General features: G+C 42.1%; 1 protein-coding gene across 1 annotated transcript; it reads left to right on the forward strand.

Moving 5' to 3' along the window:
- Window positions 1-1285: 1285 nt before the first annotated feature.
- On the forward strand, window positions 1286-12771 carry GRPEL2 (GrpE like 2, mitochondrial). Its single transcript, XM_036080627.2, has 4 exons — window positions 1286-1487; window positions 4370-4523; window positions 5367-5448; window positions 9497-12771. The coding sequence occupies exons 1-4, from the start codon at window positions 1411-1413 to the stop codon at window positions 9859-9861; spliced, it is 678 nt and encodes a 225-aa protein (XP_035936520.1). The 5' UTR covers window positions 1286-1410; the 3' UTR covers window positions 9862-12771.
- The last annotated feature ends 1303 nt before the right edge of the window (window positions 12772-14074 follow it).

Genomic DNA, 14074 nt, shown 5'->3' on the forward strand with positions numbered 1-14074 from the left:
CACACTTCCCATTCCTTACCTTAAGGACTATCCAGTAACTAGTCTGGCAACTCCAAGTGCCCTCAACCCTAATCACCAATCTATCCTCACTTCCTGACAGTTTTCCATACTAAATCTCTCTAAAATTCATCCACTTCCTCCTATCTCCACTGACATCAACCATTAATTCATTCAACAAATATTTGTTGAGAACCTACTATGTATACCTACTGTACTAGATGTCAGAAATCATGACTGTGAACAAGACACGCACCCTCTTGCTCAAACTCTAGTTGGGAGAACAAACAAAAAGAAAACAAAACAAATAAAATACAAATATGGAACCAGAAATGTGCTGGACACACCTAAAATAGTAGCTACTTTAGATAGGGTGTTACAAAGGTCTATTAAGGGGTCTCCAGGACAGAATACAGCCCTCCCTTGCATGGACTAGTACAACAGCTTGTCTCCCTACCTCTTTGCTTAGACCCAGCCATCTCCATCATACGGGAGTCAAAGCGACCCATTAAACATGTAAACGTTTTGTAACATGTTCCCATTGCAATGAGAGTTAAGACTCAAGTTCATTCAACAAAAAATTTGTGTACTACATTAAGACACTGTTTCATCGTTCATTGGCAATAACCAACTCCTCTCTGCCCTAATGGAGTTCACATTCCAGTGAAGGGAAATGAGAAAATACACAACATTTAAAAACATAGCGAAGTCAGAAAACAAGGGAACTGGAGAAAAAAGCAGGTAAGAGTGATGGCGGAATTGGGCTTCAAGTTTTTTAAATCCCTCGCGTGATCTGTTCCGCTAACTGTGTTGTGTTGCTTGGCCCTCTTTCCCCCATAGTTCAGCGCCTTACTCGCAATATACTCTCCCTCTGGACTGGGTCTTTGCAGATGCTGTTTACCTCTACCTGAACCACTTTCCTCCTCTTTTCATCTACTCATTCTTCAGCTTTCAGTTCGAGTATTTCCTCTGGGGAAACTGCCCACACTTGGCCACAGCGTATTCCACGCTTCCGCGGCACCACGCCCCCCACCTTTAACCACCAGTCATATTTTGACTTGAAGTCGCGTTTGCATTCACTTATTGTTTACAATTTCACGGAAGCTCCTTGAGGGTACGGCTGCGATCCCCTGTGCTGGCGGCGGATTTCGCGACCAGCACCGAGCCTAAGTCCCGCCACAGAAACCCGCCCTACGCGCCCAACACGCTGGGGACCGGAAGTGTCGCGTTAGGTCGGAGACACCGGAGAGGCACCAGCACCGCGCGCGCACTGACAACCGGAAGTGTGGCGTTGGAGTCCGAGGCCCTGGGCTGGGAGCGCCCGCAGAGGCTGCCGGGAAGCGTGGTATCTCGCTTATCTCGTCATTTGGAGCAAGTGCGCCTGCGCTGCCTCCGTCAGCCGAGATCGGGAATATGGCCGCGCGGTCCGTATGGGCGGTCCGGCGGCTGTTGCAGCGCCTCCTGGCCTCGAGTGCCGCGTCCGAAGGCAGGTGAGCCAGGCAGGCCGCGGGTCGGGGGTTGAGGATAGTGCGAGACAAGAAAGCTGGAAGGGCGGTTGTGGGCTGGAGGGCGCGAGATGACCCACCAAGCCTCTCGGCTGTCCGATCCGGCGCTCACGGCCCCATTTTACAGAGAAGGAAACTGAGGCACACAGCCGCGCCTCCTTGCTAGGCCAAGGAAGAGCCGAGGTCACGTTCCTCGGAAGTGGGAACTCTTCAGCCCCGAGCATCGACTGAATTGGGGATGTACGTGTCCCGGCCCTTTTCTCTCCAGCTGAGGTGTCTGCAGTTAAATTGGAATTCTCCCCGCTGACTCCCTGTGTGACCCTAGGCCAGTCCCTTCCCCATTATCTCGGCTTCGCTTCACCTGTCGGTAAAAGGAGGGCGGTCGACTTGGTCTCCAAACGGCCCTTCCACCTGCCCTCGGGAGTCTATGTAGTTGCATTTGCTGCTTTTCACCATCGGCTGCGGCACCTTTTATTGATTACTGATGCTGACTCTAGAACTCTCTGGATTGTTCTTTTTATTCTCCCATTCAGTCGAAAAAACTGAGGTTTGGAAAAGTTCAGTAACTTTCCCAAACTCAAATACTCTGTAATGGTGGAACCCAGATTAGAAACCAGTCAGGACTCTAGAATCGGCGCTTTTAATTAGTAAGCAACGTTAATTATTCTGAGGGGCGACTCTGTGTTTGACTGTTCCTCAGAAAGTATAAAAATGAGTGAACTGTGGGGTAAGGTTGGACTTCTGAAATGTAAATTAAGCTGCGGGGAATCCGGGAATTGCGCATAACTATTTGTCACCTTTTTATCTTAACACACTTGACCTAGCACCCAGCCCTAGCACCTGGGTGCCAGATTGAATTCAGGGTTTCGGGCTTTTTAAGTCTTTTTGGCAGTTTATGATGTAGGGAAGTGACCAGAAGAAAAAAGTTTGCTTCTGATAAAATTTCCCCTCACTCCAGTTCTGGAGCAGGAAGAATTGAAGGGATCAGCCTCAACTGTCCTCTTCAGACTTGGGCTTTGGCCATTTTCTCTTTAAACTGGCCCTGGGAGTGTTATGACCTACTTTCAATTGGATAAATGTAGTTTGTTAGGAGTTTAGGAGGAAGGAGGTATTTCACCCTGTGTGATTTGCCCCAGATCTAAGGTGACCGTATTTTCTGAACCAAAAATGTGGAACCACATATAATCTGACACCAGATTGTAATAATTGAGTTCAGGCCTGGCCTGGAAAGTCTGGGACATAAAAGTCATCTGGCCCATAGCTTTCTACTGACCGTTCCCTCTCCCTTTTTTTTTTTTTTTTTAATTTAAAAGATTTTATTTATTTATTTGACAGAGAGAGACACAATGAGAGAGGGAACACAAGCAGGGGGAGCGGGAGAGGGAGAAGTAGGCTTCCCGCCGAGCAGAGAGCCTGATGCAGGGCTCGATCTCAGGACTCTGGGATCATAACCTGAGCCGCAGGAAGCCACTTAACCAACTGAGCCACCCAGGCGCCCCACCCTCTCCCTTTCTTGAAGCAAACTCATTTTACCCCCTTTAAATCTTTGCACGGATGTCACCTCAATGACTGCTCTTCAATATATGCCAGTTTATATGAGTAAATTATTTGTTTTAAAGATCTTTTGTACTCACAGATTGATTTTGTTGATTTTACTTTGAATCAGATTATGGGAATCCAGAAAGTGTAATGGAAACTTCCTTGAAAGAGGAGTCAGAACTGCTATAAGCGAAGATTTGTAAAGTAGCCCCTGCCCTAAATTTCTTCCTTTGTAAACAACTATATGTCAGACATTTGAGCTGTATGAAATTGTAGATGACAAACATGATTGAATATAAAGGTCCATTTTATTCACCTGTTTATAGTTCACAGTCTGGAACGTATAGTGTTTTATAAGTATTTAATTGACTTCATTTTACACAGAAGTGAGTTCTCAACTCAGAATTTCTCTTAAAACAGGTTCTCTTTCTTAAGAGCCTTACTTCAGAGCTTGTCAAGAAAGCTATAGAATTCTAGGCCTAACTCCAGTTTGACACAGTCCCTTTGCTGGGCTTTATTTTCCCTATGTGTAAAATGAAGGATTGAATCAGAAATTATTTGTGTTTTGAATTCCCGCTTCTGATATGGCCCCGCTGGTTCTGGGCATTAGAACTTGGTTTTCTCTTGCTGACTTTTGTGTCCCCACTTCTGGCTATTCCTCCTGCCTTGTGTTCAGTAGTCTGATTCAACAGAATACTAGCTATGTGATCTTATGCAAGTCATAAGCCTCTCTGAGCCTCAGTTTTCCCATTTATAAAATTGAGATGATAGGGGTGTCTGGGCGGCTCAGTGGGTTAGACATCTGCCTTGGCTCAGGTCATGATCTCAGGGTCCTGGCGTCAGGCTCCTTGCTCAGCTGGGTGTCTGCTTCTCCCTCTCCCTCTGCCCCTCCCCACCACTCATGCTGTCTCTTTCTCAAATAAATAAATAAAACCTTTTATTTTTTTTTTTTTATTTGCGAGAGAGAGAATGAGAGAGAGCACGAGAGGGAGGAGGGTCAGAGGGAGAAGCAGACTCCCTGCTGAGCAGGGAGCCCGATGTGGGACTCGATCCCGGGACTCCAGGATCATGACCTGAGCCGAAGGTAGTCACCCAACCAACTGAGCCACCCAGGCGCCCAATAAATAAAACCTTTTTAAAAAAAAATTGAGATGATAATATAATTTCTCTCATACACCGTGAGATGTAAAGATGATTTACGTAAAACCTGACAAAGGTGTCTGGCACTTAGTAAGCCCTTTCTAAGTGTTGGTGTTGTTACTGTGACCGCAAGCAGTTTGGCTGTGTGTGATGGCATTTCTTCATGTGCCCCCTCCCTCCCACTTAAGGGGATGGCCACATCCTTTCAGCACCGCCACCCAGAGAACTGCTGGTGAGGACTGCAGTTCTGAGGACCCTCCCGATGAGCTTGGGCCCTCTCTGGCAGAACGAGCCTTAAAGCTTAAAGCTGTGAAACTGGAGAAGGAAGTCCAGGACTTAACAGTGAGTAGATTTTGTCTGTCCCTCACATCCCCTCTCTGGTTTAAATATCCACGGACAATTTTTGTGTCCTTTTTTTAAATTAAATTTCCTCTCATTGGCTCTTTACCTCTCCCCCCATCTCCACTCTCCTGCTAGGTATACTAGGCAAAGTAGTCTCTCGTAGTTAAAAACATGTTATGTCACAGTACTTGCATACCAGAGGAGGCTCAGGGCCTGGCATGTAGTAAAACCTCTATAGATATTTGTTGAATGAATATGTCATTTATCATTGTACTCTGCCAGTCAGACTCCATCTGGCATGCTCTGCCATACCGGGGTGACAGACAAGCTTTGAGGGCGATAATTAGAGTAGTTCCAAAGCAAGGCCACCCAGAATGGTAAGGAGGTAGCAAAGCATGTCTTGTGAGAGCAATTAAAGGAATCAAGGATTATAAGAATGAAAGAGGAAAAGATTAAAGGAGCTAAACTAACTGCCTTCAAAAGATGACACGTTTTTAAAACTTACTGTTTGTTGTCCTGGAGTTCAGTTCAACAAAAGAAAGAGGGTTGGCAGTATTGGCTGTGTCTGAAAAAGGAAGCTTGCGCTCAAGATAATGAGCTTGAAAACTGTTGTGAAGTGTTAAGAGTAGGAGGCTAAATGACAGCCTATCAGGGCTGCTGTGAAGAGTAAGTTCCTGCTTTGACTCGGGATTTGTAGTAGCTGATCGAAGATGCCTACAGCTCCTAAGTTTTGTTTTTATAAAAACCTATCCCAAGGGTGAAGTTTGTAAAGTAAGCAAAAACATTCTTTTCCACCAGCAAGCATGTATTTTCTGATCATTTTGACTTTGCTTTTGGTGTCAGATGAGATACCAGAGAGCTGTAGCCGATGGTGAAAACATAAGGCGGCGAACCCAGAGATGTGTAGAAGATGCCAAGATATTTGGTGAGAGATTTATTTGTGATAAAAACTAAAATACCTTTGAGTTTGGGACACCTGGGTGGCTCAGTCGGTTAAGTGTCCGATTCTTGGCTTCGGCTGAGGTCATGATCTTGGTCAGAAGGTTGAACCCTGCGTTGGGCTGTACACTGGGAATGGACCCTGCTTGGGATTCTGTCTCTCCCTCTGCCCCTCCACCCCCTGCATGCAGGCACTCTATCTCAAAAAAAAAAAAAAATACCTTTTAGTTTAAGGATACTTACTAGCAGTTTTGCAAACTGAACATAGTAAAAAACACATCTAGGTCCTAAACCAATCCTACCCTGCCCTTCCACTCTTGCCATATGTTTTCTAAGATCTTTATTGGGAATGTTGCCAAGTCAACCATTTGCTAAAATAATGCTTGCCTTTGTTTTGACCCAAACCTTTGTTACTTTATTTTTCAAGCATGTACACTTAACATTCTAGTGCTTATACAATCAATTCTGTTTAACTCATTAATAAACAAGTGAATCATTAAGATGTTCAGAGGAGAATCCAAAGAACAAGATGCATGGGCAATCAGGAATACTAAAATTTGCTTCGTAGAAGCAAAACTGGTCTATATCCATAGTGCAGTAATCAACTGTATCTCCACCAGAGAGATAAAGTGGACAAAAATCATTTTCATTACTGTGGACACTACAACTATTTTCACTACTATGGACAAAAATCATTTGCATTACCATCAGTATTTACAACTTACTAAGTTATAAAATAAAAGACAAAGGCTCGGACCATATGGAAGCAGATAACTCTGGAAGTTGTACTAGATCACATCTATTTTTTCACTGATGACCAAATAATCTTTTTGGTCAATTTGAAGTCTTTCAGGGGTGCCTGGCGGCTTTGTGGAGCATGCAACTCTTGATCTCTGGGTTAGGCTTTTGAGCCCCACATCGGGTATAGAGATTACTTAAAAATAAAATCTCAAATATATATATATATACGTTTGAAGGCCTCACATTTAAAAAAATAAAAAATAAAGTCTTACAGAAATTTTTCTCTGAACACACAACATCTCGTTCCAAACGTGTTCATGAAAGTGTTAGTAACAGGGATTGAAGGGTAGAGGGCAAATCTGTGATTACTTGCCGTGCTCATAATTTCATACAGAGCATTATACTTTGACTTCACATAGAATGAAGGTGCTTGAGGAGCCCTTGGATTTTATGTAGTCCAATCTCCTTTTACAAGTGAGCTGAAAAAATTAATTGGTGACAGAGACATGAGTCCATTGTCTCCTGACCCCCAGTCTATTAGTCCTTCCCCTATGTCACACTAGTTCCTGTTCTCTGGATTTTATCTGCTATTTGTGCATAGGATTCACTTCATTCCTATCCTGTCCCGTCCAGCCCCAGTGCTTTGGCATAGCCTTCTGCTTTTCATTCAGTGCTAGAGACATCACATTTCAAGGCTATGAGTATCAGCTTAAGTACTGACCCCCAAATTGTATTACTGATGTTTCATCCAAGTTTTAGTGTCTTATTTCCAACCATCAGGACAGAGCTTGGCAAATTACAGCCTGTGTGTTAGTCCGTAAATACAGTTCTGAATTTCATTATTAAAAATTTATAGAAATAAATTTTCTCATTTATTAAATAATCATCTACATAAGATCCTTGATTTTTGCCTCTTGTCCCACAAAACCTAAAATATTTACTATATGGCCCTTTAGGAAAAGTCTGCTCACCTTTGAGCTATAAGGAATTTCTGTAGCAAATAAACCAACTGGTTTCTGGGGAAGACCTCTTGCCTGCTTGAGGGGAACAGGGTAAAATGGCTTACCAGAAGTCAAGCTTTGATGGGTTATATCAGTTATATCAATTTCCTCAAGAATTGATAAGGTTCCCAGGAACAAACAAGTATTAGCTAAGCTCAAAATAATTTGATAATCTAATGTATTCATTTAGAAAGCAAAATGTGTCTAGCAGTATGCCACCTAAGTTATTTGCTTGGGTCATTTCCTTCTAGTGGCCAGGAATACTTAGAAAAATTGAAGATTGGTCAGGGAGCATGGAGGTAGAAAAAAAGTAGAAAGCTTTTATTGTTTTTAGTTAATATGTAGTATAGCATAATGACCCTCCTTCCAGGAATAGTTTTGTCTCAGTAACTCTTCTCTTAAACAGGTCATAAAGATTCTCCCTCACCCCCCACTCCCAAGAAATGGTGCAGACACCAACTTCCTACTGAAGTAACAGTAATTAGAATAGAATCAGAGACTGAACCCCTCACTATACACAAGAGAACCTGGGCTTCTGTTTACCCAAATTCATACAACTTGACTGAACAGAAGCCAGGGTTCTTTGTACCATGGCAGTATACAAGTCTGCCCAGAAGCCTGCTACTTTCAAAATTCTATTAGCATATATGTCTTCTTTTAATAGCCAGGAGATGCCTTTAGTACCCCGATTGATCTTTATGAGACATCCTTTTCTCTTGGGTGGAGTTTTTATCTAATCGGCATACTTCTCAAGCCTTTGGCAAATCTCTTCTACCTTTCCAGCTGATTTTATTAATAGCCATTAATATTTATGGCTGCCATCCCCAGTGGAGGTGGGGGAGGTATCTCATGGAACTTTGATCACACCAAGTCTGGTTCCCTGGAAATGCCTGCTGGTTTTACTCTTTCCTCTCCTTCGCCTCCTCTTCTACACCAGACCAGGTCTCACCAGCATTCCTTCATTTGGTTCTCCTGTTTCTTCTGATATCTTCTCTTCCTGCCCATCTGTCATGCCCTAGCACCCCAAATCCATTATATACGTTATTAGACTAATTTGAATCCTATTACACTTGTTTTTCTCAAGATGCTATAATGCATCTCTATCACCCAGAAGTTAAAGATAGAATTTCTACCTCTCTCAGTTGTTCCTTCCAGAATCTAGGCAGCAAGTCTAGAAAATTTCTTCTCCGTCATCTCTTTTATTGCTTCCCTGTAGATAATCTTCCTTTTTACCTCTGAATACAGTTAAGGTGGCTGCCTATTTTTTGACTCATGGCCTTAAAACTGTCCCTCGATTGGGGTCCGTGGGTGGCTCAGTTAAGTGACTGACTTCAGCTCAGGTCATGGGATCAAGCCTCGGGCTTCCTGCTCAGCAGGGAGTTTGCTTCTCCCTCTCCCTCTGCCCCTCATGCCACTCGTGCATGCACTCTCCCCCGCCCACCAATGAATAAATAAAATCTTTTAAAAAAAAAAAAACTGTCCCTGGATTAAAACCAGATGAACAAAAGCCTTCACCCTTCACTAGTTCCCACCAGGGCTTTGCTGTTATCATAGATATCTGTAATGATGACATTCCTTAACATTTCTGTAAGAAAAATCAAGATGCTACATTGGGAGTAATGAGATTTCTCAACAATTGAGTTTACTTTTAGAACAGTTCATATGACTAAAAAGATTTTAAAAGTTTTGTGGCCCATCTCTAGCAAATATATGTAACTTTCGAGCAGGCAGTTGGAGACTCATCTCATCTATGGAGTATCCTGCTTTCCTGTCCCTGTTTAGCCAATCCTCAAGAATAAACGATTCTTGAAGCTCCCTTAGCACGGTCTTGTCAACTAACTTTTGTATTATTGCCCCCTGCCCCATGAAATGCCAATATCTTGTCCCTATTGAGAATGTATGTCTTAGCAAAATTAAGACCTACAAGAATTTTCAAAATGTACATAACTCAGTATTAAAGGTGAATAGCAATAAAAATACAAGAAACAATGATCCAGTTTTTAAAGGACGGGTTTCTGAGCCTCCTGTGTGCAGACTTACCTAGTTCTTAGGTTCTCACCATCTTCCCCTTTCCCTAGTAGGCTTCCCAGTCATATGCCTTCCAAGAGAAACCCCCGTTTGTCAGTTGGGTAAGCTGAAAATCGTTGATGACGATCCCTGGGTCCTGTGTGGCAATCCTCCCACTTCCTGGGGTATCCAGTATACCAGCCACTTCTCTGGGCCTTCCCCATACTTCACCCCCAAGAGCAAAGTGATTTCCTCACAAACAATAAAAGTGTCTGGTTTCTCTAGGAATTCAGAGTTTCTGCAAGGACCTGGTAGAAGTGGCAGACATTTTGGAGAAGACTAGAGAGTACATTTCTGAAGAAACAGAGCCTGGGGACCAGAAGCTCACTTTGGAGAAGATCTTCCGAGGCTTGTCACTTTTAGAAGCAAAGCTGAAAAGTGTGTTTGCTAAACATGGTCTGGAGAAGATGACACCCATCGGTGACAAATATGACCCTCATGAGCATGAACTCCTCTGTCACGTGCCAGCTCGTGTTGGGGTGCAGCCTGGCACCGTGGCGTTAGTAAGGCAAGATGGCTACAAGCTTCATGGCCGCACCATTAGACTTGCCCGGGTGGAAGTGGCAGTGGAGTCTCAGAGAAGACTATGAATGGGCCATGAGGAACCGAATGTTCTCCCAGGGTACAGTCACCTGTGTTTCCTTTATTTATTAAACTAGGTTTGTATTGTACATGAGGTACTTCATGTGATCTGTTTTGGATTTAGTCATATTGGCTTTATTTCTAAGATACTCTACTGATTTAATGTGACCTATTTGGTCTCATCAGAAGTCTTGCCATTGGGCATTTGAACAATGTGACAAGTGATCCTATGGCCTTTGTCCAAATATGTTTAAGAAAATTATTTTAAAATTGGTACTCTGATGACTATCAATTGAAAATCTTTTTAAAATGTGGAAATGAGTATATGTTTATGTATTTTCAACTGAATGTTTCTTTCTAATGGTCCCTATAACAGGAATTATATAGGATCTTGTATTTCATGGGAAAAGGAGATGGTAGGGATTGGTTCAACATCTGGGTACTTAGATGATAAAGCTTTAGAGTTACATGAATTTAGATCATTTGGGTTGGTTTTTATACACATAGATTTTTAGGATTTCCCCTTTTTATTTTATTTTCCTTTTAGCCATCTTTTGTCCTTGTAGTCCCCACCAGGTAGGCCATATGCACACTCATTGTCCCTTTCCAATTCCCATTTACAAGGGCTAATTAAGGCCCAGACAAGACTTGGGAGCCAGAGCAGCATAATAGAGCTTAGGCTCTGTAGGCATAGAAATGAAGTATCAAGAAATTCAAGATACCAGGTTCCTCTCCAGCGAGTATGATCAAGAATCCTTGTGCTTTCTTTGCTGAGTTACCTTCCAGTAATTTTCGGCCTCCCTAGGTATATAATCATTTCAGGGAAACCAAGGCAGCACCAATAGCTAATGACCCAAATCAGTCTATGTAGGTAATTTACCTACAGCTTTTCTCTCCACTAGTCCTTAAATTTTCCACTTTGTCAGATTTGCCTCATCATCCTTTATTAGATTATGCAGGGAGGTGGTCAGGACAAAAATGTTAGGTTTCTACGATTTCTCATTTCATTTAGTCATGCTGAATTTTTTTATTTGGTACTCACAAATCACTACCTCTCTCACACTGATAAGCTTTATTTTCTAGTTTTCATATCTGTCTTATGTTTATTAACATCTAGCTGTCCTTTATGTATTGACCTCCTAGAATTAATGAGCCTATATCTTTATTTTTTACTTTTTTTAGCCTTGCTTATGGCTGGTGTTCTGTAAAAGATTTGTTCAATAAATGAGCAAGTGAATGACCTATCAATCAGACTTTAGAAGGGAGGTCAATTGTGGAGATTTTAATGTTAGAAGAGGCCTTAATGATGATCTCATCTCACCCTTTCAGCTTCTTAAGCATGAAAACGTCTTTTTGGGACTGGACTCAAAAAATGTCTAAAACTAGTAAACTAAATTTCAGTGAGAACTTGAATAAGGAACAACTAGATATTAACTTTAATCATTTAAGATCCAACAGTTCTATAATGAACATGCAAATATGTCCCCAGTGGACAAAGATTGTTAGATGTCCAGATTGCATAGGTTCAGGCTTTTTAAGTTAGTTATCCATAAAGTAAATCCATTTCTACTGGAACTTTATGACCCCATCCTGTGGAGTATTAAAAGTTATCCTCTTAGACATCATAGATAGTTCTAGCAGACTCCTCATATGTATCAATAAAGCCATCCCCCAATGGGCCCTGCCATCTCCACCAGAATTAGATACTTAAAAAAAACAAATGGGTGCTTTTAAGAAGCAAACAAAAGACTGGTGGTAAGATTTTAAAACCAGAACCTCTTTGGGCTTTCCACTAAGTGCATACTGTAAATTTAATGAGCAGTTGGATTTCACAATAGGAATTTGTCTTTTTTTTTTTTTGCCTTTATTCCTTTGAGATTGACAGATGGTGGCAACAAGAAAAGGAGCCAATTGCAATTACCTATGTGTTCTTGAATTACTAGCTGTCATTATCAGTGAATTAGAACAACCATCATTTTAGGTATGGAATGTTCCAAGTACTTGAAGAGCTTTCTAATATTCCTTGCAAACTCCTGTTTTAGCAAGTAGATTGAGAATAACTTTAAGCTCTTTTATTATTCAGTAGTTATGCAGACTTAAAAGTGTAAATTTAGAAGATGGAGCTACAATGGTAAGAATCTCAAAAAGTTGGGCTTTTGGGAGCCAGAGCAGCATAATAGAGCTTAGGCTCTGGAGGCATAGACTTGAACATAAATACCAGCCCAGTCACCTGTGTGATCTTGGGCCCCAGTCATTTCACCCTTCTGAGCCTGCTTCCTTGTTTGTACAATGATTATAATTCCCTCACAGTATTGTGAGGATTAAATGAAATGTGTAAATTGTCTACTGCAGTAGGCCCTCAAATATTTATTTTTATTACTTTTTATTATACATGTTATTTTGCCTATGTTTTTATAGCTGCCTAAAGTCTAGGGAAAGGGGAAAACTGGTTAAGTGCTGCTTCTCTATAAAAAAAAATTGTAATTTAATCAATCACAGTGACTTATTTTCCTTATAGCTTCTGGTTTTTTCTGTGTTTTTTTAACTGTAATGCAAGAAATCCACACTTTTAGACTGGAGGAGCAAGAAAATTGTGTCTGTGCTCTTCTTTACTTTGATCTTGATGGTAAAGCGAAAAGATGTTGTAGGCCTGCAGATATGTAAGGAAGCTTTGGCTCACTTGAAGAGGGGATCCTGGTGTTTTAGTACATGGATTCTACAAACCCTGTACAGATTTTCTTCAGTGTCATAAGGGAATCAGTTTGATACTGATAAGTTAATTGGTGCTCTTTCATGGCAAAGGATCTGATAAGTGAAGAAAGGTTCTTGTACACTAAAGCAAATCAAATAGGGAAAACTAAGGATGAAATAGAATATTCAGAAGCAACTTCAATAAAACCTGAATTGACATAACTGCAGTTAGTGTGTTTAGTGTCTTTGTCTGCCTATATATTGACATTATGGTCCCTTCATTGACTGCTGACCCACCTAGTCGACACTCAGCAGAGGTACCTTGAGATCCCACAGCGGCCCAGCCAAATGGATCTAGTGTAGACATCATTCTACACCCTACCTTGGTGTTGAAGTCTTATCTGTTTTCCTACCTCCTTGGCCTTGCTTCATTCTGATTCTTACGTATTTCTTAGCTCTGGACTCCCGTTTCTGCCTTCTTTTCTGGCATTGCCTTATTTTCTTACACTTTCTTCTTGGTTCTAATTGTCTTATCTGCTTCAACCACTTCACTTGAACTGCTGGACTTCTGATCCTCTCAACCAGATAACTGACATGTGGCCTTACTCAGATCTTCAGCTTCCACGAGTCCTTGCCAAGGTCTGCCTGGCTTTGTACATCTGCTTCTCAGCTGGCCTCTACATACCCAGCCTCCTGGCTGAGTGGCCCTCTTTGGAGCCAGCCTTTCCAGCAATTTGGCCTTGGATTTCATTACTCTTCCAATCTTGTCTGTATACCCTGGCTCCCTAATACATTACTTCCCACAGTCCCAGTGCTAGGAAGTATACTCTTACTTCTATCCTCTCGGACTATCCACATGGTCAGGTTCACTGTGGAGATTTTAAAACATGGCCCCAAATCTCCTTGAATCTGGACTCTGTGGATGACCAATAGAATGTAGAAGTGACTGCTGGTTTCTGGACCCAAACCATCCTATCTCTGGATGTGTACCCTTAGAACTCAGCCTTCAGATTAAGGGCAAACTGAAGCAGCTTGTGGAGTGGAACCGGGCCCTAGCTGAGACTTCAGCTGATAGCCAACACCATCTTGCCAGCCATCTTGAGTCATTTTGAAAGTAGATCCTCCAGCCCCTAGTGGAACAGCCCCATCTGACACCACATGGAACAGAGATGAGCTGATCTCACCGAGCCCTGCCCAAAGCACATATTTATGGGCAAAGTAAATGATTGTTACTTGTAGCCACTAAGTTTTCGGTTAGTTTGTTATGCAGCAATAGGGAACTTGATAGAGTCACCCAGCTTCACTCCTGGTCTCCTAGTGTAAACATCACTACTACCTGAACAATAGACATGTTTTATTGGGAAGATGATTTTTCTCTGTTCCTATGCTTCTGCACCAGTAGGTTGGTTCAGTAATAAATATGTGAGGCCTTTTGTTTGGGGGGGGGGGGGAGTGGAATTTTAGGGTTAGTAAAATTTACCTTACCAAAAAGCTACACGGATTGGATTAAGTCAGCACATAAGAGAACTT

Source organism: Halichoerus grypus, chromosome 2, assembly GCF_964656455.1.
Source record: "Halichoerus grypus chromosome 2, mHalGry1.hap1.1, whole genome shotgun sequence".
Taxonomy (NCBI): domain Eukaryota; kingdom Metazoa; phylum Chordata; class Mammalia; order Carnivora; family Phocidae; genus Halichoerus; species Halichoerus grypus.